Consider the following 24,165-nt stretch of genomic DNA (forward strand, 5'->3'; position numbering starts at 1 on the left):
GATTATTCTAGTCATGTATCTGATCTTGGAGTTCAACTCTCCTCAAATTTAAGCTGGGATAGGCATGTTAGGCAGATCTCTAGTCGTGTTCCTGGGGCACTTTATTCTCTACGATTTCATAGGCATGCACTTTCGCGATCTCTTAGACAACGTCTTGTTGAGTCTCTTATCTTCCCTCATTTTGATCATGCGGCAACAGTCTATAATGATCTAACGAAATAGCAAAATTTAAAACTTCACTGTCTTTTGAACACTTGTGGTCATTTTGTCTACGGTTACATTTCTTGGCAAGCACCCGTAACGCCATATCGGTTATCTTTTGGCTGGTTGACTGCTGAAAATAGACGCTTATTCTTCATTGTCACACTAGCCTATGCTGTTATTGCCTCTGGTAAACCTGCTTATTTATTTGATCTATCTACCCAAAGCAATAATACTGCACAGAGGCGTATTACTCCGCGTTATCCTCTTGCGCCATTATTGACTAGTGTGCCACGAACAAAGGTACTGGAAAACTCGTTTCACCTGACCGCGTCAAGGTTTAACAACTCTTTGGTAGACCGAGATATCTCGAATGACCCTAATCTCAATCCCTAATCAAATAGAAGTGGTTCATTTGCGTTCTAGAGTTGAAAATGATGCAAACCTGATTCTGAATCCATTACTGTGTAATAGTGTATTAGCTAGTCTCCTGTGTAGGGAATGCAAGCAATGAGGACATCTTAGCCGAAATCAGGGCGATCTGCGTAGAGCTCCGCGTAATAAAAGATAGTCTCGAACACAAAATAGAGGACGTCGCGACGCAGGTCGATGAAATCGGTGTAGCCGTTCAAGCGACTGACTCTAAGGTCGATGTGATCGAGGCTAGATGAATTGAGTAACCAGATCCGAGAAATTATGATTAGTGGAAACAATGCCCGCGAGGTGGGAAGCACCGCGGATCCTAGTCTCGTAAACTCAGTCACCGCTGAACTCAGGGAGAGAGAGAAACGTGCCTCGAACATCATAATAACCGGACTCCCGGAGCCAGCTGATTTAGCCTCTGACGACTCTACGCAGGTCGGTGACGTATTTAGGACGATCTTACCTGATGTCGAAATTGGGCAGCTTAACATCACGAGGATCGGTAGAACGAGTGCTGATGGACTCCGTCCGCGGCTAATCAAGGTCAAGTGTTCCTCACGAGATATCGCGTTAACGGTTCGTACATCAGCAAATCGCCTCAAGGGAAACGAGGTCTATCAAAAAGTCTCGATTAACCCAGACAGAACACCGGCACAAGCGGCGGACCATGCAGAGGCTTGGGCGGAGGTCAGACGACGGACCGCGGACGGCGAAATAGGGCTGAGAGTGGTATTTGATGGTGATGGACATCGGATCGTCAAAAGCGAGGACAGGACAAAGAAAAGACCTGCCATGCTACGACCGCAGACGGCTCATTTGGACCACGATACTGGCGATACATCAGTGCTGGCTCGAGACAGGACCACCACGGATGAGATCGGAATCGCGCCATCTAATAGTGCAGTGGCATCCACATCGCACATGCAACTAACGAATCGGGCCCGCTCAACTAGCAGCACGTTATCAGCGACTAGGCCATCCGGTTCTAAGCAAGTAAGAGCCATCAACAAGGACTCAATTAACCTTTCTAAGGGGGTTAAGACCACACGGAAGGTGACGAAAGGCTGACTGCGCAATGATGGGGGCACGGAGGCGGAGGGGGTCAACGAATTTTCATCGAGTGTAAATGAGGCGGCTCAAGCAGGTTTGGTTTCACTAATCTCATGGTCTGCCATGTAAATGCACAGTCCATCGTCTGCCATATTGACCAATCCAGGGACTATTTTCAGGAAATTCAATATAGGGTGATAGGAGTTTCAGAAACGTGGCTGAGGTCAGAAATCCCAGATGCGATGGTCTCACTCCCCTCATACTCCTTACTTCGTCATGATCGGATGGGCCGGCGTCGTGGCGGAGTCGCGCTTTACGTGCACGAATCCTTGAGAGCTCGGATAATTGGGCGTTCTATGTCGGCTGATTGCCGCGATGGTAATAAAGCGATTCCGGAATTTATTATGGTAGAGGTCTGGGCTGACAACCACGCTAAAGTCCTTGTCTCTGTGTTGTACCGTCCACCCTACGTAGACCTAATGTCTGACTTTGACGAGTTCAAGGAGTTGTACCTTTCGACTATGTTGAGATACAACCATGTCGTGACTATGGGCGACTTCAATGCTGACCTTCTGGCAACATCAGCCCGTACGATACAGGTGAGGAATATGCTAGAGAACGCCGGGCTTACCATCGTGGAACATGGTTCCACCCATCACCAAGGGACAGTCGACACTTGGTTGGACATTATCACCATCGACGACACGGAAAGCGACACACGAAGCTGGCAGTTTCGTTCTTGTCGAATCATGATCTGCACTTCATAGAATACTCGTACCAAGTCCCATCAGTGCTCAGTAAGACAATCAAGTATCGAGCCTGGGACTGTGTGGATGAACATGTAGTTAGGGAGATATTACTCGAACAAGATTGGGCAAGATTTTTCGAAGCGGTCGACGTTAATGAGCGTCTCCGTATCTTGGAGGGTGCCATTCGACGTACCGTAAACCAGGCTGTGCCAGTTAGGACCAGGATTGTAACTGCTCCGCCAGCTCCGTGGATCACTGAAGAAATTCGCACAATCATGCGCACCCGGAATCGAGCCCATAGACGGTTCCTACAAACTAAAGATGAGAGAGATCGGATAACATCGAGAACGCTACATAACGCCACACAAATTGCTATCCGGGCGGCAGAGGCTTACTATTACGAGACTAGACTTGTTGGACTGCGTGGACGTCACGTCTGGAACGAGCTGAGGAAACTTGGTATGGTCAAGGATCGCGAAGAGTCCACTCTATGCTGCCCTATTGAACGAATCAATGACTACTTCGGATCAGTACAGCGCCGTCACCTCAACCGAGGTGTACCAACCATTGACGACATCTAGCAAGAGCCGCTTGAGTTCGACGACAGCCGATTGTACTTCTCGTATGTGTTGCCTGATGATCTAGCTAGTTGTCTGTCAGATGCATCATCTTATGCGAAGGGTTCGGACGGGATTTCACTGCGAGCTGTGAGGCTTTGCCTACCAGTGATCTTTCCGGCAATCTTGGACGTGACGAATCACTCTCTGGGGCACGGGGTATTTCCCGAGGAATGGAAAAGTTCCTTGATTCGGCCGATCAAAAAGGTACGCAGCCCAGTGACTGAGGCGGACTACAGGCCCATCTCCATCTTGCGTTGTCTATCCAAGGTGTCGGAGTTACTAGTCTTCCGTCAATTGAGACGATTCCTAACAGATGGAGACATGCTTAACCCACTGCAGATGGGATTCCGAGCGGGGTACAGTACTCAGACCGCGTTACTCAAACTCACAGACGATTGTAGGAGAGCCATGGATCGGAGAGAAGTAACAGTGGCAGTCTTTTTCGACTTCTCAAAAGCATTCGACCTGGTTGATCATAGAAGACTTCTACTGAAGTTTAAGGGGCTGGGTCTGTCGTGGCATACCCTGTAATGCTTTGCCTCATATCTCTCGGGTCGAAGGCAATCTGTGGTGGGTGCAGATGGCGAGAGATCATCGTGGCTCCCAATCGCATCGGGAGTACCTCAGGGTAGTATTTTGGGCCCGCTACTCTTCTCGCTCAACGTGAACGACCTGCCATCCGTGCTACACTCCTGCGGGCACATCTTCTATGCAGACGACCTTGTTCTGTACGCGCACGGGACCAGGGCCGATCTATGCGCAATCTTGCGGCGTGTAGCGGAGGACGTGGATGCGGTGTCTGATTGAGCTACAGGCAACTTACTAAGCCTGAACGAGTCTAAGACAAAGGGAATGGTCATTGAAAGTGCTTATTATGTTCGAGATATTGACTTGGTTTCTATTCAGGAGGTACGCGTCAACGGTGTGCCAGTGTACTTCGTTCAGTCGGTGCGTTACCTTGGGGCAACAATTGAGGATGAACTCAGGTGGAACGGGCATGTCACTTCGGTCGTTAAGTCGGCAAACTCTTCCCTGTACCTCCTCAGACTCAATAGACGGCTCTTGACAGTGAACGTGCGTCGTTGGCTCGTGCGCGCCCTGGTCCATCCGCGCTTTGACTATTGTTGTGCTGTACTTGTCGACATCTCGGGAGTGCTAGATTCGCGCCTGCTCGTGGTTCTTGATAATACAGTGCGATTTGTGCTCAATCTTAGGAGACAAGATCCTGTAACCGCGTCACGCCGAGCGCTAGGGTGGCTTCCACCTTCCCTCAGGTGACTGTACTTTGCAGGTTGTCTCATGCACAAAATAATAAACCAGAACCAGCCCCCTTACCTTCTTGAAAGGGTTCGGCCTACAGCAAGAGTCAACCTGTGACTAGTGCGGGAACATACAAATTCACTGGCGCCCGTCCGTTGCCCTACAGACTTCTTGCAGAAATTATTCGTTGCTACTGGAGTTAACCTCTGGAATCGTCTACCGCCAGGAATTACTGGCTTGGTCTCACTCGCAGTCTTTAAGACGAGTCTTGCAGCCTGGTTGGCTGAGAGAGATGTACGAGGGGACATATGAGACATGTGATCCAAGTGTCGGCCTGATCGCCCCTGAACCTTATCCCACTGTTGCCCCTGATACAACCAATATTGGTATAAACATATTATAATTACCAACGTCAATCGTGCCTCAACACCTTCTCTTGACGTTATATATTATTTGTGCGGCTGAATGTATACGTATATATGTATCTGGTTCACGTGTATAGGGGACTTGTCCCAGGAGCACAATTATAATTAGCGATAGTGATATTAATTGGCATTTACTTCTGATTAATAACCTTAACTACTTACAAACATCAAACAGGTACTACTCTGTGATATTTTCTCATTAGAGACTATATTTTTTCTAATTTTTTCTAATTTTTCTTATTCTTATTTTTATTTTTTAATTTTTAATTCATCCAATTTTGAATTGTTAAGTATAAGTGATATTTCTCTTGCTATACTATATTTTTCACGGCTGTATAGGGTTGTACCCCGTAGCCTTAATAATAAATTCAATCAATCAATCTCTCTCTCGCTCTCTCTCTCTCTGGAGAGATAGATAGATAGACAGATATAATATTTATTATTCAAATTTGAACAAATGTTGCAGATCAGTTGTGACAAGAGTGGCAAATAAGACTCTCTAAATAAATGCACTCAATAAATGCACTCTCTCTTACATACTAGTTTACAGTTTACAATTAACGGTTAACTGGCAGTTAGGATGAAAATTCCAAAAGGATAATAACGAACATAGCATAGCTAGAGGCGGGCGACCCGGCACTTAGCGGCACATACCACAGACCAGACCCCAATCAAGCAGAATTAGCAGTCACGGCCTGCAGCGCAGCAAAGTGTTTTTTCAGTCGAGATTTGAAGGTTGTATAGGATGGAGACGATTTGACTGCCTCAGGTAGAGAATTCCAGATGCATGGTCCAGAGACTGCAAAGGAGTGACTATATGCATCCGTCCGATGTTTAGGGATACACAGCTGGGAGTATTGCTGACTTCTCAGCGAGCGTCCGGCTTCGCAGCTGACCAGCAAATCTTTTAGGAAGTGCTGCGATTCATGATGGAGAAGCTTGTAGGCCAAGCAAGCCACCGCATGATTCCTGGAATCAGTGACAGACAGCCAGCCTAGCCCGCGTCGATAATAAGATATGCCCCTTCATATAGTAACCGAGTTTCGAGATGCTCTCCGGAGCGAGAGACTACTTCGACGAGAGTAGTAACTAGCAAAACCGAAACGCGTAGCATCGCACATCCACGGATCGCGACATATCGACAGCAGTAATCCCAACTCCTAGCCAAAGCACGGAGGGAAATGCTTCTCAACAGGCTCTCATCAGCCAAGCAGCTTCCAGCAATGTCGCTTGCGCAGACAATGTTCATCGCGTCTCGGTCTTGCTAGCTACTGCTCTCGTCAAAGTAGTCTCTCGCTCCGGAGAGCATCTCGAAGCTCGGCTACTCCTCGACCAAGGGTCAGAAATGTCTCTCGTATCGGAATCTCTCGCACAACGCCTCCGACTCTCGCGTTCGCGTTCATCCATTTCGATCGTCGCAATCGGAGCAGCGGTTTCGCATTCAACGAATGGTGTAGTTACAATGACTCTAATCTCACGCATGAATTCAGCATTTTCGTGCATCGTAAACGCATCGGTATTGCCCAGACTCACCCGGTATTTACCATCCGCAGAAGTGTCCAATGAACAGTGGTCACACCTTCAAGGACTCGAACTAGCCGATCCAAACTTTGCGAGGCCAGGAAAAATAGAAATCGTTCTCGGCGCCGATGTCTACGGCTATCTCCTCGAAACAGGAGTACGCAAAGGGTCGATCAACACACCAGTCGCGCAAGAAACGAAGCTCGGTTGGATTCTCTCAGGGCCGATCTCAGCGGATATACAACATCCGACGACTCCAGCTCACAACTTTCAATGCTCACCTGACCGCGAACTTCTCCAGGTTCTGCAACGATTTTGGGTGCAAGAACAAGCATTCGCGGCATCACCAGATCAACTCGCGCCTGAGAACGTTCAATGTGAAGAGCATTTCGCCATGACTCATTCTCGTAATCTAATGGGCGGTACATCGTTCGATCACCTCTCAAAGCATCAACCTCAGACCTTGGCGACTCACGTGCTCCAGCTTACAAGACTCTCATGCGTATGGAAACACGTTTCTCCACCAACGCGGAACTGCATAACGCATATCACGAATTTCTCGATCAGTGTGAAAAACTCAGTCACATGTCTGGAGCGTCAGATAAACCTCAAGACCCCCAAAGAGTGTTCCATCTTTCTCATCCTGGTGTCGTTCGCGAAACGAGCTCAACAACTGAACTCCGCGTAGTCTTCAACGGGTCTCGTGGAACGAGCAGTGGATTCTCTCTCAACGACTGTTTGCACGTAGGTCCGAAAGTACAGACAGATCTCGCAGACGTCATACTTCGCTAGCGACAGCACACGTACGTCTTTGACATTGAAAAAATGTATAGGCAGATTCGCATTAATCCAGATGACTGGGATCTGCAGCGCATCTTATGGAGACCTTCCTCGAACTCGCCGGTTGATTCGTATCACCTCTGCACGGTCACTTACGGTCTGGCCAGTGCACCATATCTCGCGTTAAGGACCCTTCGTCAAGTCGTCACGGACGAAGGTTATCGGTTTCCTCGCGCAATCAATGGAATTCTCTACGAAACCTACGTCGACGACGTCTTCTCAGGAGCTGACAGCATCGAAGAAGCTCAAGAGAAGATTCGCCAAGTAAACGCGCTCCTCCAGGTGGGCGGATTCCTTCTGCAAAAGTGGACCGCCAATCTCGAAGAAATCCTGGAAGAAATTCCCTCATCGCTGAAAAAAATAGTTTCATTTCTTTCATTTGAAAATTAGCCTCTATCGTGCTGTTGGGTTAACGTGGCAGCCGCGAAGTCAATCGCGACTAAAGGCACGGTATTGTCTCGAATCGCTCGATTGTACGATCCACTCGGATGGCTCGCATCGGTAGTAGTGCGTGCAAAAATCTTAATGCAGGAACTCTGAATCGCTCAGCTCGGATGGGATGATCACCTCCCGAATCATCTGATCATCCGATGGAAAGACTTTTTCTCTCGACTCCAAAATATCCATGCGTTCTCGGTTCCTCGATGGATCGGACTCTTGTCAACCGCTTTCGCCGTCTAACTCCACGGTTTCTCGGACGCATCTCATGCTGCTCTCGGTGTGCTCGTGTATCTTCGGTTAATGAACGATTACGACGATATACGCGTCTCTCTCGTATCAGGGAAAACAAAGGTTGATCCTTCGAAGCACGGTCCGGCATCAGCTGAACAATCTCGCTCCGCGCGCGTCACAACCCCTCGGGTCGAACTTGCCGCTGCAGTGTTGTTAGTGCGACATCTCTCTCACGTACGAAACGTTCTCCGTCTCACCTACCTTTCTGTACATCTTTGGACAGACTCAATAACAACAATGTATTGGATTAAAGAGAATCCATTGCAGTGGAACGACCTTGTTCGAAATCGCGTCGCGCTGATTCAAGAGTGCATCTTTGACGCCCAATGGCATCACGTAGCTGGTGAAGACAATCTCGCGGATTGTGCTTATCGCAGACTCTCTTCTCAACAACTCAAAAACGATCATCTTTGGTGGAACGGTCTCGTGTGGACAAAACAACATTCGCGCTTTTGTCCATTAGCAACGCCTTCCGTCGACGATGGCATTGACCTTGAAGAAAGAAAAAAGGTCGTAGGAACGACACTTAAAGATCCATCGTCTCAGTTATGGGATCTCATCGAACGCTACTCCAGCTTAACTCGACTCATTCGAATCACTGCGCTCTGCAAACGTGTCAACGAACGATTCCGCAACAGAAAAGTAATATCGCTCTATCAAATTTTCGCGCCTCACAAACTCGATGCAACTCGTCTCTAATGGGTCAAAGCAACGCAACAAGCCTACTTGACCTCGGATATTTAGCTTATCAGCGCTAACGAAACGCTTGCTCGATCGAACCCACTCTCTCGACTCATCCCGTTCATTGATTCGTCTAGATTACTCGGCGTTTGCGAGCGGCTCCGCAACTCGCTTCTTGATCCAGACATGAAGCATCCACTGATTCGAATCAGTACTCACGATGCTGGTGATCAACCAAACTCATCTCGCAATATTACATGGATGAACTCAAGTAACTCTCGCAACAATCCGACGACCATACTGGATCATCGGTGGACGAACTCCGGTTCGCTCTTACATCTTGCGTTGCGTAAAATGCGCTCGTCAACGAAGCGTGACGGCTCAACAGCTGATGGGTCAGCTACTGGCATCACGAACTTTGCCATCTCGACCCTTTTCTCACTCTGGTGTAGACTACGCCGGGCCCATAATCTTGAAGATGCGGAAGGGGCGAGCAGCAAAGACCTACAAAGGTTACATTGTACTCTTCGTGTGCTTCGCCTCATCAGCTATACACCTCGAGCTAGTGACAGACGACTCCACAGAAGGCTTCCTTGCAGCCTTCAAACGACTTATCGGCCGCCGCGGAATCTGCTTATCACTCTCAAGTGACTGCAGCACAAATCTCGTCGGTTCGGACGCCGAACTTCGCAAACTCTTCAGCGCATCATCTCGCGAACTCGAACATCTAGCGAATCTCCTCACCAATGACGGCACAGAATGGAATTTCAACCTTCCATCCGCTCCTCAGTTCGGCGGAAATTGGGAAGCCGGCGTGAAGTCAGTGAAATTCCATTTGAAACGCGTAATCAGAGACGCGGTACTCACGTACGAAGAATACTCCACGCTTCTCATGCAAATCGAAGCTGTTCTCAATTCGCGACCTCTATGTCCTCTCTCTGACGACTCAGCGAACATTGAAGCTCTGACTCCTAGGCATTTTCTCATCGGAACAGCTCTCAATACAGTGCCAAAGCCATCACTGAATCATCTGCCAGAATCAAGGTTATTGCGCTGGCAATTACTGCGACAGGTGCTCGAAAGATTTTGGCACCGATGGTCTACAGAGTATCTACAGCGACTCCAAAGCATCTCGAAGTGGCATCCGACCAACGACATTCAAACCGACACATTCGTTCTCGTCGCGGTCGAACGATACATGCCCTCGAAGTGGCCTCTCGCGCGCGTTACGGCAGTGCACCCAGGTGCAGACGGTCTCGTTCGGGTTGCAACTGTGCGCACTCAATCCTCTACGCTTGTCACGAACGCCGCATGTACATACACATAAATTTATTATTATGCATTCATCATTACTTATTAATATTCGCTTTTAAAGTAGACGAGGATGCATAGCCTTAATTTCATTATTAAATTCACATAATTTAACCATCTTATAATCCAGTTCGTGGCGCGGCGAAAGCGCAGCGGCGCAGTTGACCGCTACAACGTCAGCGTTCCCGCGCCCGCCAGATCCCGGGTGTAATCAACACCGGGATGAGACGAGCGCGAGATCACGCGCCTCGAGGATGAGCCTTTATTCAAAATTGTAAATTCAGCAAAAACCTCGCTCGCTGTCCGACGCTCCAAGGGGTGTCGGACGAGCGAGCGAAGGCAGTCCCCGTTAGAGACAGCTAAGAACGACATCTACGGAACCCGGCTCCTTCAAAGCTGTTGTGTGAAGAGTATCAGACTTAGAATCACCGACGATTAGAGTGGGAACCCCTCTGATTCTACAAACGGTATTCCAAAGCATCTCGCGTCGCGGCGTTAGTCGTTGAAGTAGTAATAAGTGTTGAACCTCGAGCCACGAACTCAATCGAGCTGTGTAGTAATAAGAATAGTGATAATTGAGAGAGAGTGAGAATTCGGAGTAGAAACCACCAAACGAGTTACTAGATGTATGAACGAGAACAACTAGGTTAAGAACATTTATGTAAGCTTCCTCGTCTCAGATATTTCACCCGCTGCTTTCGCTTGCTATTTTCAGTTGCATTTGATTCATTAAAACTTGATCCCATAGTAAACATTCTATTACATTAATATCATTAAATCCTCCACCCCTATTCCCAAGGATCGCCTTGTAGAGGACGATCACCTCTTATCCACGCAAAAATAAATATAAACCTCTGCGGATAACTTAAAGGGTGAAGTCAGTCGCGTGCGAGACCGCTCCGCACGTGACACGCTCACCAGACCTATCGTCAAGGTCTTACCGTTATCTGTATGAATTTCTATCCTCTGTATAAATTTAACAAAATTTCTTGCAAATCTGATGCAGCTTTGTCTTTGTGAACTACTGTGCGTTGACAAGGCGAGCAGAATGTTTCGGTAAATGCCTCATGTATGTCGCGATATAGGTATGTATCTGCAATGTATCTCTCACATGTTCTGAAATTTAAAGTCTCGTTCTCACACGTGTTGCAACATCTGTCTCGCTCTTTGTATTCTTTGCTTCTATCGTCTCTATGTTTACTTTTCTTATGTTCTCTTCTTCGCGATATTCTCGCATCAGCTGTAACCCTCAGTACTGCTCTAAGCGCGGAATGAAGTGAACCCGACAAAGTGAATATTTCTCTTTATTTCGATCTCCACGAATTCTCAAACCCCATTTCCGTTTCGCTAACCTTCTAGGATTAAAACTATTAAACTCTCGCTATCTCTAGACACATACTTATCATCTTATCAACGTATTCGTTCATATCTTTGCAGTCCGCCAGTCACGTGGATATTAATTGTTGTAACATACCTAATTTTTCAGCCGTATCTTGTTCTAATGTTTTTCCCCAGCTGTCCCACGCTGCTTTCGCTGTATTTGCTGTTTTTAAATGACCGAATAGTTTCGGATCGACTGATAAACATGTTGTGGAGAGGGCTTGTCGATTCTTTTCTGTATTGTAGCTGTCGTCGTCGGCCTTAATGTCTCCGCTCGCATATTTCCAAAGCTTTTCGTGATATAATAACATGCGAATGGCGAATTTCCACTCTTTGTAGTCCGCTGGTTGAGATAATTTCTTGATCAAGAAGATTGAACTCCTTGAATTGCTGGATTGCTAATCCATGGCTCGAAGAGTGCTCGAAGAACATGTGTTCGCTGAACCTCACTTCTACTTGATTCTTACTCTAAATGGAATCCACTAATTTCACTTTTACTGTTCTTGCGTTCCTAATTGTTTTTGTTTCTCGGTGCCCATAACCTGTTGGATGTGGGTGGTTCGGGTATAAACAAGGTAAAATAAGGGGATAAATGTTTGACACGATGCCGTTTATTTTTGGCGTGTACAGAGAACAGAATGGATACCGAAGAAAAAAAAACATAATGAACCGGTGTGGCGGTACGACATGACGTTATACATCCAGTTGGCGCCAATGAGCTTAAATTAAAATGACAATGTTTGCCATTCCAATACGTTGTCTAAATAAAAAAAACTCATTGCGCATTAGAATAAGTCATTCAAATACGATAAAAGTAAGTACCATTAAATGAAGTAACCTTAAAATCAGTATGAACACAGTTCTAGTAAATGCAGACATTGAAATAGGGATGTCAGTTACACATATATTTTTGAGGATAGGGATTAAATACGTCTTCAAGTTATAATATTGACTAAATAAGTGGACGTGTACATTCAATCTTATTTAAAGTTTGCTATCCGATTTTCACCTGGGATGTTGTTACGTATATGCATTGGTAGCCCAACATCATGTATCAAATAAATAAATACATCCACAAGTATGAAGAATAGTCCCTGACGACTCCACGTTTCTTCACTCCTTGTACTAGGCAGCAGTTAAGTCTACACCTGGAAAAAAGGATTTATATAATCTGTTTACTCTAATTCTGATTACACTAAAAAGTGCATGCGGCCTTAACGAAACATTAACCGTTGATAACAATATGTGCGGATTCGATTTTGTTAGTCCTACTCAGATTAGGAGACCTATATACTGGGTGGACCATTTTAATCTATTATGGGAAATATCTCAGATTCATGGTTGGATACAGAAAAATGTTTCAGACAAAAGTTGTTGAGGTCAAAGGGGGTCAACTTTTGGTGACAACTTTTACTTTGAACTTGTTTTTGAAGGTTATTTCAAGGTCACGGAAGGTCTTATGAAGGTTAAATTTACGAAAATTGTTAAATAATGTGTGTTAGCTAGGCATAACGGTTGGAAACATCAAAATGTTTTTAAAAAAAGTTGTCAAGGGTGGAGAGTTTCACATTCTGGTTGCAATAACCTTGACCTTGATTTTGGATCTCAAGCGCCCCAGTGAGAGGCAAGGGGATTCATGTTAAACAAGCACCCCAGTGAGAGGCAAGGGGAACTCACTGTAATAAAGCACCCTATGACCTTGATTAGCATTTCCAACATGCATTCTCTTATTTTTACCAAATCGAAGATCAAAAGCAGGGGTTCTCGCTTGAAAAATCACTTTGACCGTGACATAACCTTGAGATCCAAATTATTTCACACAAATTCAAGGTCAAGGTTATTGCAACCAGAATGTGAAACTCTCCACCCTTGACAACTTTTTTTAAAAACATTTTGATGTTTCCAACCGTTATTCCGAGCTAACACACATTATTTAACAATTTTCGTAAATTTGACCGTCATATGACCTTCCATGACCTTGTTCGTAAAATTTTCTGCACTTTTCAAATCCGGAGTCAAAAGTAGGTCTTCTTATTTAAAAAAATTATCTTGACCTTGAAATGACTTTCAAAAACAAATTCAAGGTCAAAGTTGTTTGTACCAAAAGTTGACCCCCTTTGACCTCAACAACTTTTATCTGAAACATTTTTCTGTATCCAACCATAAGTCTGAGATATTTCCCATAATAGATTAAAATGATCCACCAGTATACTATATGTACATGCTTTGATAATGTCCATCGCATATAGCCAATGTTAATTTTTTAAAGGGGTTCTAACGCAAAAGAGTTATAAAACGTTAACAATTTCCAAAATTTTGTGGTTTGGAGGGTAGGTAAAGTCAAAATTTGCAAAATTGTCTTCGTTAGTATATTCCGAACGGAAGGACGCATTGAAAATTCGTTCCATAGAAAATTATTCCATAATCATATGAGAGCCGTATATTTATTGCAAGCTGATTGCACCAACTGTTCCAATGAAATCGTAGTCATCGTTATCGAAGATTGCTTGCAAGAAAAAGAGCTGTAAAGTTTCAGGAGGTTTTGTGCATGTTTTCAAACTGATACTAAAACTAAAAATATTGCTAGATACTAGAAGTAAAAGACAAAATATTAATTTTTATTGTCCCACACAAAAAATAACAAATGGCTGACACTCGAAAAAAGAAAGACAAATATGTGCCACTGCAACGTTGTCATTGCTCGTATGAATTGCAAGTTGTGGCAACCAGCTGGTGGCGGCAAAATGAGGTTCAATTTCGAAGTTCGCAACTAACCAAAATAAAGATAATGGAACAAACAGTAATATGTTATAGACTAAGAATTGATAAATAGTATATTGTGTTACAAGTGCGTAGGGCTGTGCGGGTACCCGAAATTTCGGGTACTTGAACTCGGATTCGGGTCGGGTTTTTTGGCAAACCCGAAATCTTCGGGTAGTCCGAAAACTTCAAGTAATCCGAAAACTTCGAGTAATCCGATACATCGGGTAATCTGAAAACTTCGGGTAATCCGAAAACTTCGGGAGTAGTATACCAAGGCCGGTTCTGGATACAAACACCTTCTTTACCGACCGAGCTGCTCCGCGCAGCCCAGACTCAAACCCTTTTCCGCGATGACGTCACAGTCTGCCGTACCGAAGGTCAATTACCGACAGTTGTATCGATCGAGGGTCAAAATCGTGCTGTTTTACCTACAATCTTACCGACAGTTGTATCGATCGAGGGTCAAAATCGTGCTGTTTTACCAACAATCTTACCGACCGAAGGTCTGTAGTGCTCGCCTGTCCCACGATAGGACTGCTGATGTGTAACATGAACCACTCCGAATTCCTTTCCCACGGTAGGACTGCTGACGTGTAACGTCAACCACCTCACATTCCTTTCCCACCTTATCAACCACGTGACATTCCAAAATTAATGGTTCCGAGAATTGTTTGTCCCAACGTCGCACCGAAATCCTTTGACCGCATACCGCTCACCGTCGAAACTTGTCGATCGCATTGTTTTGTCTAACCACCTTATCAACCACGTGACATTCCAAAATTAATGGTTCCGAGAATTTATTGATGTGTAACATGAACCACCTCACATTCCTTTCCCACGTTATCAACCACGTGACATTCCAAAATTAATGGTTCCGAGAATCGTGTTTCACTTATTCGGTTTGATATCCAAGGTCGACCGATAGTCGCGGTACAGAGCCTGCGGTGTCGGGTTACTATCGCTCTTGGAATGCCAAAAGGTGCGCGCGCATCCGTACAGCTGCCCTATAAAAAAGGACGCTCATCACTGCAAACGATCATTACGTCACAAGCTGTCAAGCATACGTGAGGAAAGAGCTCAAGATGGAATCCGCGAAGTGTTTGAGATTGATCGATGTTATGGAATCGGCGTTCAAGATTTTATCGGAAAAATCGTCGCCGGCAGAAATTGCAAAATGGATTCGACTCGGAACCCAAAATATCAGGCTTTTGAATAAAATCTTACGCAACAACGCCTCAACGATCGGGGAGAAGACAAGAATTTTGACTACAATTGGAATTCTGAAATCGTTGACAGTCAAATTTCAACAATTGCAGAAAGTGGGTGACGGATTACGAAGCCGGCGAAGAAGCGATCGAGTACGGTGGGAAGATTTGGAATCAGCTTTCGAGAGGAGAATTCGAACTGGATCCATCGTCAATTTGAAGCATAAAGATGTGGAGAGATTTCTAGAAGACGCAAAGGTACTAGCTGTGACGAGACTGAAAAACGCTCTGAAGAAAGACGGGAGCTTGAAAGCCAACGTTATCCTGGCTTGTAAATTTGAAGTTAGAAGAGATGATCGCACGGTGGAAGAGATCAAATTTTTTAATACGAGAAATGAAATCATCCTCCAGACAACGGATATCAGCGAATGGTTCATCGAAAACGCGACGGAGCGTTTGTTGAAAAAGGTGGAAGATTTCCAGGAAAAGGATTCAGGCTGGTCGCTGACCGAAATAATCAATTTGACTGTGAATATCAACAAGTACGTGCCACTACGAGGCGGTGTCTTCACATACACACCACTACCCAAAGATATTCAAGATAAGAAGGCTGTCGTCAACATCCGTAACAGCGACTCGTATTGCTTACTCTGGTCGGTCACCGCAGCCCTGTTCCCAGCCGACAACAATCCCAGCAAAATTACTTCGTATCCACATTTCAGCTCAGTGCTACGGTATGATGGTATAACGTTTCCTATGTCTCTAGACAAAAACACCATTTCAAAATTTGAGAAGCTTAACGGCCTTTCAATTAACGTTTATGGTATAGACCAAGGTGATCGGAAAAAAAGTGAAATAGTACCGATTCACCTGAGTCAGAATAAGTCTGATAAACCTACAATTCATCTTTTGGCGATAGAAACTGAAACCACTGACGATGACGATGATGATGAAATGGTAAATTATGAAAAAAATAGAATCTTTCATTTTACATGGATTCGAAATCTGTCTCGATTAACAAGTTCCCAAATTTCCAAACGCGCACATCAGACGTGGTTGTGCGATAGGTGTCTGTCTCATTTCAATTTCGAAAGATGTTTGTTGAAGCACCGAGCTGATTGCATGAATTTAAACAAAACCAAAGTTATTCTACCTACAGATGAGGAAAAAATACTAAAATTCAAAAATTTCAAGCACAAAGAAACCGTTCCATTCTGCATTTACGCGGATCTCGAATGTTTACTGCAACCCACGCGTGAAAGTTTTGGGGAAAATAGAACAATTTATCAGAAGCATCTTCCGTATAGTGTAGCTTACTATCTGCATTGCGCGTTTGACGATTCGCTTTCAAAATTCAAAATTAATCGTGGAGAAACTTGCATCCAATGGTTTGTGAACGAGTTAAAGGAATTGGCACTTTCGTTAGATGGATATTACAAGACTGTTGTACCGATGGAACCACTAAATTTCAATCAGATCAACGAATTTGATTTGTCGGCGGTCTGTCATATTTGTGAAAAACCGTTTACGCTCACAGACGTGAAACATCGGGATCACTGTCATTTCACAGGAAAGTACCGTGGTGCTGCTCACCGCAGCTGTAATCTAAATTACCAAAATTCGCACACCATCCCAGTGATATTCCACAATCTGTCGGGTTACGATTCACATTTCCTGATCAAAGCACTGGCTACATCGTTCGAGGGCACAACTGAGCTTCTACCCGTAAACAAAGAAAAGTACATTTCATTTACAAAATACGTCGAGGGGACAGATATAAAGTTTAGATTCGTAGATTCGTACCGCTTCATGCCCAGTAGTCTTGAGAAATTAGCAACGTATCTCGGTGATGATCAGAAATCAATCACACGAAAATTTTATCATAGGTCAGACAAATTTCAGTTATTGACCAGAAAAGGAGTGTTCCCGTACGAATACATAGACAGTTGGGAGAAGCTCGAGGACACACGGCTACCATCCAAACATCAATTTTACTCAAAATTAAATGATCGGGATATATCAGACGACGACTACGCACATGCATGTAAAGTTTGGCAAACTTTTAACGTTCAAACTTTGGGAGAGTATTCGGACTTGTATTTACAGACGGACGTGTTTTTACTGGCCGACGTTTTTCAAAACTTTCGACAGAGCTGTTGGACGACGTACAAACTGGACCCGTTACATTACTACACAGCGCCCGGTCTGTCGTTTGATGCAATGTTAAAATGTACAGACATCGAACTCGAGCTTCTCACCGACATAGACATGGTTATGTTTATCGAAAAGGGTATTCGTGGTGGTGTATCACAGTGTTCGAACAGATACGCAAAGGCCAACAATAGATATATGGGAGAGGAATTCGATCCTGAGGTCGAAGAATCTTATCTCATGTACTTTGACGTTAATAATTTGTACGGTGCTGCTATGAGCTTTGCTCTGCCATACAGTTCCTTCGAATGGTTATCAGACTTCGGACAATGCGACGTTCTAACCATCTCGGACGACGCGGAGTTTGGTTACATACTGGAGGTTGATTTGGAATATCCTGAGGAACTGCATGAAACTCATAAGGATTTACCACTGTGTCCGGAGCACTATGTACCTCCGATTTCGACCAATAAACAGCCAAAATTGACACCCACGCTATTTTCTAAGAAAAACTACGTTGTTCACTACCGCGTTATGAAACAATGTTTACAATTAGGTTTAAAATTACTTAAAATTCATAGAGTTCTCAAATTCAAACAAACTCCGTGGCTGAAAAAATATATAGATTTAAATACCGATTTGCGAAAGAAATCTGACAACGAATTTGAGAAAAATTTTTACAAGCTAATGAACAACGCAGTTTTTGGCAAAACTATGGAAAACGTGCGAAAGTACAGAGATGTTCGATTGATCACGAAATGGGATGGACGGTACGGTGCGAGAGCTACCATAGCCAAGCCTAATTTTCACAGCTGCACCGTGTTCGACAAAGATATAATTATCGTTGAAATGAGTAGGACGAAAGTCAAGTTGAATAAACCATTGTACGCAGGTTTCTCCATTATGGATCTAGCGAAAACGTACATCTATGATTTTCATTATAATTACATTAAACAGAAATTTGGCAACCAAGCAAAATTAATGTACACGGATACCGATAGTTTAATTTACAATTTTACCGTCCCCGATATATACGAACACATGAAGGAGGACTTACATAAATTTGACACGTCGGATTATCCGCTTGACAACGCTTACGGAATGCCTCTAGCGAACAAAAAAGTTCTCGGTTTGATGAAAGACGAGAACAACGGCAAAATCATGCTCGAATTTGTAGGGTTACGAGCTAAACTGTACGCGTTCCGAGTCATGGGAGATGAGACAGACACTAAACGTGCCAAAGGAGTCAGAGGATCAGCGTTAAGAAAAATAACCTTCAACGATTATTTGGACTGTGCGTTGAAACGTGAAAATCTATCCTCAAATCAGCATTTGATCATGAGTCGAAAGCACGAGGTATACACCGTAGAACAGCAGAAAGTAGCACTGAGCTGGAATGACGACAAGCGGATCGTGTTTCAAAATACAACCGACACGCTTCCGTGGGGCTACAAGCCTAAGCTTTGTAATTTATAACTTTACCATGTCTGTCGATTGTCTAAAAAGACGCATACTTGTTGTGTGTCGGATATAAAATAAAGAGGGACATACGTTTTTACAAAAAATTTATTAAAATGTTACATGTCCGATTCGTTTATCCAACTGTTGTGTGTATTGTCAAAACCTAACCATTTAACGTATATTTTTCTTCCACGCTTCTTGAGCACCTTCTCCACCAGATAGATATCCGGATGCTTAACCTTGAGGAGCTCTTGTTCGTAGAAACCACCAGCGATGGGTTGATCTCGGTAGTCTTTGAGCTTGTACGTCACAGGATGAGTATTTTCCACTCGACTTATCGTGAATATTTCGGTCGTCCAATTGGGAGTGTAACCTTTCTCGAAGACATTTTTGAATTTGCTGATTCGAACTTTGTCGCCGGATTTGAACTTTGCCGATACGGTAGGTATCGCTCGAAGCCCTCCGTAAGCCTGACGTAACAACAGCCTCTCGTTTGCAACGGTGACATCCGACGGTTTCATTCTTATGGTTCGGTGTTTGACGTTGTTGTAAGCCGAAACCAAATCGGATAAGATATCGAGCCACTTGTAGCTTCCTTGCATGCTGAACCGTGTCCACATTTTACCTTTCAGCGTGCGATTGAAACGTTCACAGATCGAAGCCTTCAAATTACTGTACGTGGAGTAAAGTTTGATTCCGTAGCGTGTCATAAGCGATTCGAATTTCGAGTTGTAAAATTCCGTTCCTCTGTCGACGTGTAAATTTTTCGGTACCCGTCCTTGGACAAGCACAGATTCCATTGCCTTTGTAACATCATCTCCAGACTTGCTCTTTATCGGTACAGCCCACGCATACTTTGAAAAGACATCAATGACTGTGAGCATGTACTTGTAGCCTTTGTTTTGCCCAGCGTACGACGTCATATCAACAAGATCCGCCTGCCAGGTCTCGTCGATGCCGCGCACGTCTACACGTCGACGCGGGTAATTCCGGCGTGCAGGCTTATGCAGTTCCGTCACCAGTGCTTGCTTTTCCTCGTTCATATTCCAACGCTATTAGTCTGGTGTCCAATTTGGAAATGATTTCCGCGTTTCGAATCGACAAGTCTCTGCCTGTTTTAAAGTCTGTGTAGAAGGTATCCAAGGCTTTCTCCGTGGTGATCTCCAAAGCTTTGATCATTTGATCGAGGTTGTCGATTCGTTTTTGCAGCACGCTGAATTTTCGTCTCAAGGTTTTTAAAGTTACAGCATTGTTCGGCTCTGCGGGATCCGCGACGTTGCACAGTCTCTTGTTCCGTATATCGTAATGCCCGTCCGCTGTTATTTGAAACCCGACACCCGGAGGACCGCGAGTGCTCGCGGTCGTGTTTTTATTCAGCTGACGTCCAAACACGTCGACGCTCATCTCGGTAATGAATGCAAAAATGACGGGAGCTGCTTAATAAATGATTCCTGCTTCGCGTAGCTCTTCGATAATGGAGATTATTTCGTTATTGTGACTCGGATTTCCCGCTGCCTGAGATGCCAGGAGTAAACGAAGACGCTCTACCAACTCGTTTGGATCATCCCAGAAGACGTATTCCGTTTCAACACCTTGTCGAGTGATCATAGCTTGCGGAAGTAGACCTTTACCCTTTCGGCGAGGTGACGGAGAATAATCCATCAATTCGGCAATGACATTTCTAAATTTGTAACTGTTATCGTTTCGAACAGCCCCGTCGGATGAGTAATACTTCTTATGCGCGTTCGTTGCGAGGATTATGTTTTTAAAATTTTCCCGATCTCCGGCGCTCACAGAAGAACCGTCGGGCTTCTTTTTGAACAAAAGTTCCAGCAAACCCTTCGTTTTCGGGTAACGCGTGTCGCCAATACGAACGTAGTCACTCTCAAAAGATATCAACGAATCACCGATCATCAGTCCGTTTGAGAGGTTGCGTACACCGTACACGTTGTCCAATTCGCCTTTTGTCTTCGCATCTCTCATCAGTGCAAAATACTCGTCCTCGACCGGTGTTTCTACGACTGTTTCATCCCCCGCCGAAGCAAAGGAATCGTCCATTTCCGAGACAGTTTCATTTTTCGTTTCATTTTTCATCTCCTTTATTTCTTCTTTAATTTCTTCCACCTCTTGTTTGACAGGTTTGGTGTCTTTTGTAACATTCACCAGTTCTTGCAACGGAGTCACTACTGGTTTGAAAACGTCACTCAATTTCTGAGTCGTAGATTCCCTGCCCGACTTGAGCAATCTGTGTTTTCGACGGATCGCAGCACTTGCTTGAGCGATCTGATGTAGGACATCTTTTTGCTTGGAAATTTCAGAGCTCTGCATGTTGACGCAACTGAGTCTGCAGCGCTACTGCGTCTCTCGCTCGAAAACGCTAGATTTTATTCCTTTTCCAGGCTAACAAAAGAATCGAATCCCCTCCTGTATCGTCCTTCGTTGAGCTCACTGTCTTTGTCGATCACCAGAAACCCGTACTTCTCACCGTTCCAGCATGCAGAGCACACACTTTTAAACTCTGTGTAAGACATATCGGTGTTCACATGATCGTTGTATACGTGTCTCAGGTTCATATCGTCTTGTTTGAATAACACGAGTAAGTTTACGTTGTCGCGCACGAGATGTTTGGGAATACGCGCGTACGTCTGACAGAGATAGAAACAGTCAACGTCGTGATGTCTACCCATGCAAAAGTAGGCTCTAATATTGTCCTGCTTCTCGCACGCTACATCGTCAAATATGATTATTGAGTTGGGCCGTGCTTCTTCCGGTGGAATCACTTGCTCACGCTCGGTAAACGCAAAATACTCCGTACTCTCAACATGGTCCAGCAATTGCTTCAACAATCGGTATTTAGGTTGGTTGAGAGATTTCGAGTAGATGTAGATATTTTCAAATCTGAGTCCGTTGGGATGGGTTATAAGTGTGAGCAACGCGTTAGTTTTACCACAATTCGACGGTCCACAGAATATCGCACGTACACTGTTCGGGAGTAATTCACCGTGCCGTTTGTGCTTTTCGACATTTTGCTCCGAAAGTTTGTCAAAATTCATCACGGGAAGCTTGGTAGGTTGTTTCTCAAACCGCATCTCGGACATGACTGATCGGATTTGCTATAAATACCCCGTTTTAAAGCACTTTTCTTCAGTCAACGCACGAACATGATCGCGTACAGAGGTAAACGAAGCAGCAGCAGGCGGCAACATCGTGGCAAGGGTCTGGTGAATAGAATCATCAACAAACTTCCGATCGAGTTGCATGTTCCCGGTTACCAATACTGCGGTCCCGGTACGAAGTTGACGAAAAGACTCGCGAGAGGCGATTCCGGTATCAATCCTCTCGATGCAGCGTGTAAGGAACACGATATAGCGTATTCGAAAAATCGTGAGAACCTTGAGGTTAGAAACGAGGCTGATAGGGTGTTGGCTGAGAAAGCTTGGAAACGGGTTCTCGCAAAGGATGCAAATTTGGGTGAGAAGGCAGCCGCTTGGGCAGTAGCTAATACAATGAAAGTAAAATCAAAACTCGGAATGGGAATGCGAAAGTCAAAAAATGTGACCTTGAGAAAAATTGTAAATGCTGCAAAACGTTCCATGGTTCCAAGCAACGATGCAAAAGTAGCTATCGAATCTGCGCTGAAGGGAGCTGAGAACGCCGTTAAAAAAGCGGGTGGTAAATGTAAAGTGCGAACACCTCGCGTCCTACCGGTACCTTCGAAAGTCGGTGGTTTTCTACCGTTTCTGATTCCTATTTTTGCCGGTCTCAGCGCTACGGGTGCGTTAGCCGGCGGTGCGGCAGGTATAGCAAAAGCTGTGAACGATGCGAGCGCGGCTAAACGAGAATTGGAGGAAAGCAAACGACACAACAAAACTATGGAAGCTATCGCGTTGGGCAAAGGGCTTCACATGAAACCGTACAAAACAGGTCTTGGTCTCCATCTTTCAAAAAACTAGATGCGATGCTACCACGTCGAGCGTTGACTGATTGGGACTTGTTGAAATATGCAAAAATCTTGAGGGTTCCGCATTTCCGCGGTGTTTTCATGCGAAACGAAATGCCCGGAAACGGTCCACGAAAAAACGAGTCAGCTATAATCAACCTTGACGACAAAGACGGTCCGGGAACACACTGGGTTGCGTACAAGAAACGCGACAATAATATCGATTACTTTGACAGTTTCGGCAACCTTCAACCACCCTCGGACCTCATAAAATACCTCGGCGTTGGTAGCGTCAAATACAATCATGAGAGGTACCAGGATTACGATACATTTGAATGCGGACACTTGTGTCTGAAATTTCTAAGTGGAGAGCTATATAAACATGGTGCGTGATTCGTCAAAGTCAGTCTACCACTCGCAGTCATGGATGATTCGTTAACGTTAACGATTTCGGGAACCTCTTCGATACTCGAGGCACAATATTTCCCACCGATCGAACTTGCTCGTGATAAAAGTTATGCTCTTGGCTTGGTAGAGCTGTTAACCTTTAATTCGATTCCCAACGTTGATGTCGGTCACAATAAAATTTACGTAGCTGACAAAGTGATCACCATACCTACCGGCAGCTACGAGATCGAGGACATAGAGAAGTATCTTCAAAACGTGCTAAGAAATACAGATATCAGGCTCGCCATCAAACCCAACAATAATACATTACGCAGCGAAATCACATGCAACCACACGATTAACTTTGAGCCGAATGATTCCATTGCTCAACTTTTGGGATTTACACCACGTGTACTGGAGGTTGACAAAACTCACGAATCGGACGTGCCTGTAACTATACTCAAGGTCAACGCGTTGCGAGTCGAGTGTAGCATTACAACGGGCGCCTACGTCAATGGACACAAAGTACACACTATTCACGAGTTTTTCCCGACCGTCCCACCAGGATATAAGATCGTGGAAGTACCGTCGCACGTCATTTACCTTCCGATCACCGTCAAGACCATAGATCACGTTCAGCTCCGGTTAGTGGATCAAGACGGAGACCTGGTTAATTTTCGTGGAGAAGTTATCACTGTGAGACTACACATCAAATCGCGATAAACGATGGGAATCGTATATAACAGACTGTCAAAGAGTAGGTATATCAGTAAGTCGACATGCCCCGATCAAGTCAGTCGTCGTTCGATTCCGGAACCGCTAACACCTCGAAACGTGGAGTTCCTGATAGCTCTGGGTCTGAAACTGACACCTTTTGGAAGAGGAATTTCCGACAAATAAAAATCCGATTTTGCTTTTTTATCATCTGCTACGTGCCATGGAGGAGGAAATCTTGAGCATTCAAACACCAGTCGTCTTTGACGAATCCGTTGCGCATTACGAGATTCACGCTCACAAACCTTACGCCTCGTCAACTTTCAACAACAGCGATGAAATTCGAATCAC

General features: G+C 44.8%; 2 protein-coding genes across 7 annotated transcripts in view; one reads left to right on the top strand and one right to left on the bottom strand.

The window, feature by feature from the left end:
- The first annotated feature begins 8,980 nt into the window (after positions 1-8,980).
- On the top strand, positions 8,981-9,829 carry LOC124224779 (uncharacterized). Its single transcript, XM_046636981.1, has one exon. The coding sequence runs from the start codon at positions 8,981-8,983 to the stop codon at positions 9,827-9,829; it is 849 nt and encodes a 282-aa protein (XP_046492937.1).
- Positions 9,830-11,782: 1,953 nt separating this feature from the next.
- Positions 11,783-24,165, bottom strand: part of LOC124212079 (SET and MYND domain-containing protein 4) — an 86,280-nt gene continuing 73,897 nt past the window's right edge. For all 6 annotated transcript variants that reach the window (XM_046611854.2, XM_046611838.1, XM_046611873.1 and 3 more), the window contains exon 7: positions 11,783-12,341. In XM_046611854.2, coding sequence (XP_046467810.1) covers positions 12,319-12,341 — 23 coding nt within the window. In that variant the 3' untranslated portion in view covers positions 11,783-12,318. The remainder of the gene's footprint in view (positions 12,342-24,165) is intronic.

Source organism: Neodiprion pinetum, chromosome 1 (genome assembly GCF_021155775.2).
Source record: "Neodiprion pinetum isolate iyNeoPine1 chromosome 1, iyNeoPine1.2, whole genome shotgun sequence".
In the NCBI taxonomy this organism is placed as follows: domain Eukaryota; kingdom Metazoa; phylum Arthropoda; class Insecta; order Hymenoptera; family Diprionidae; genus Neodiprion; species Neodiprion pinetum.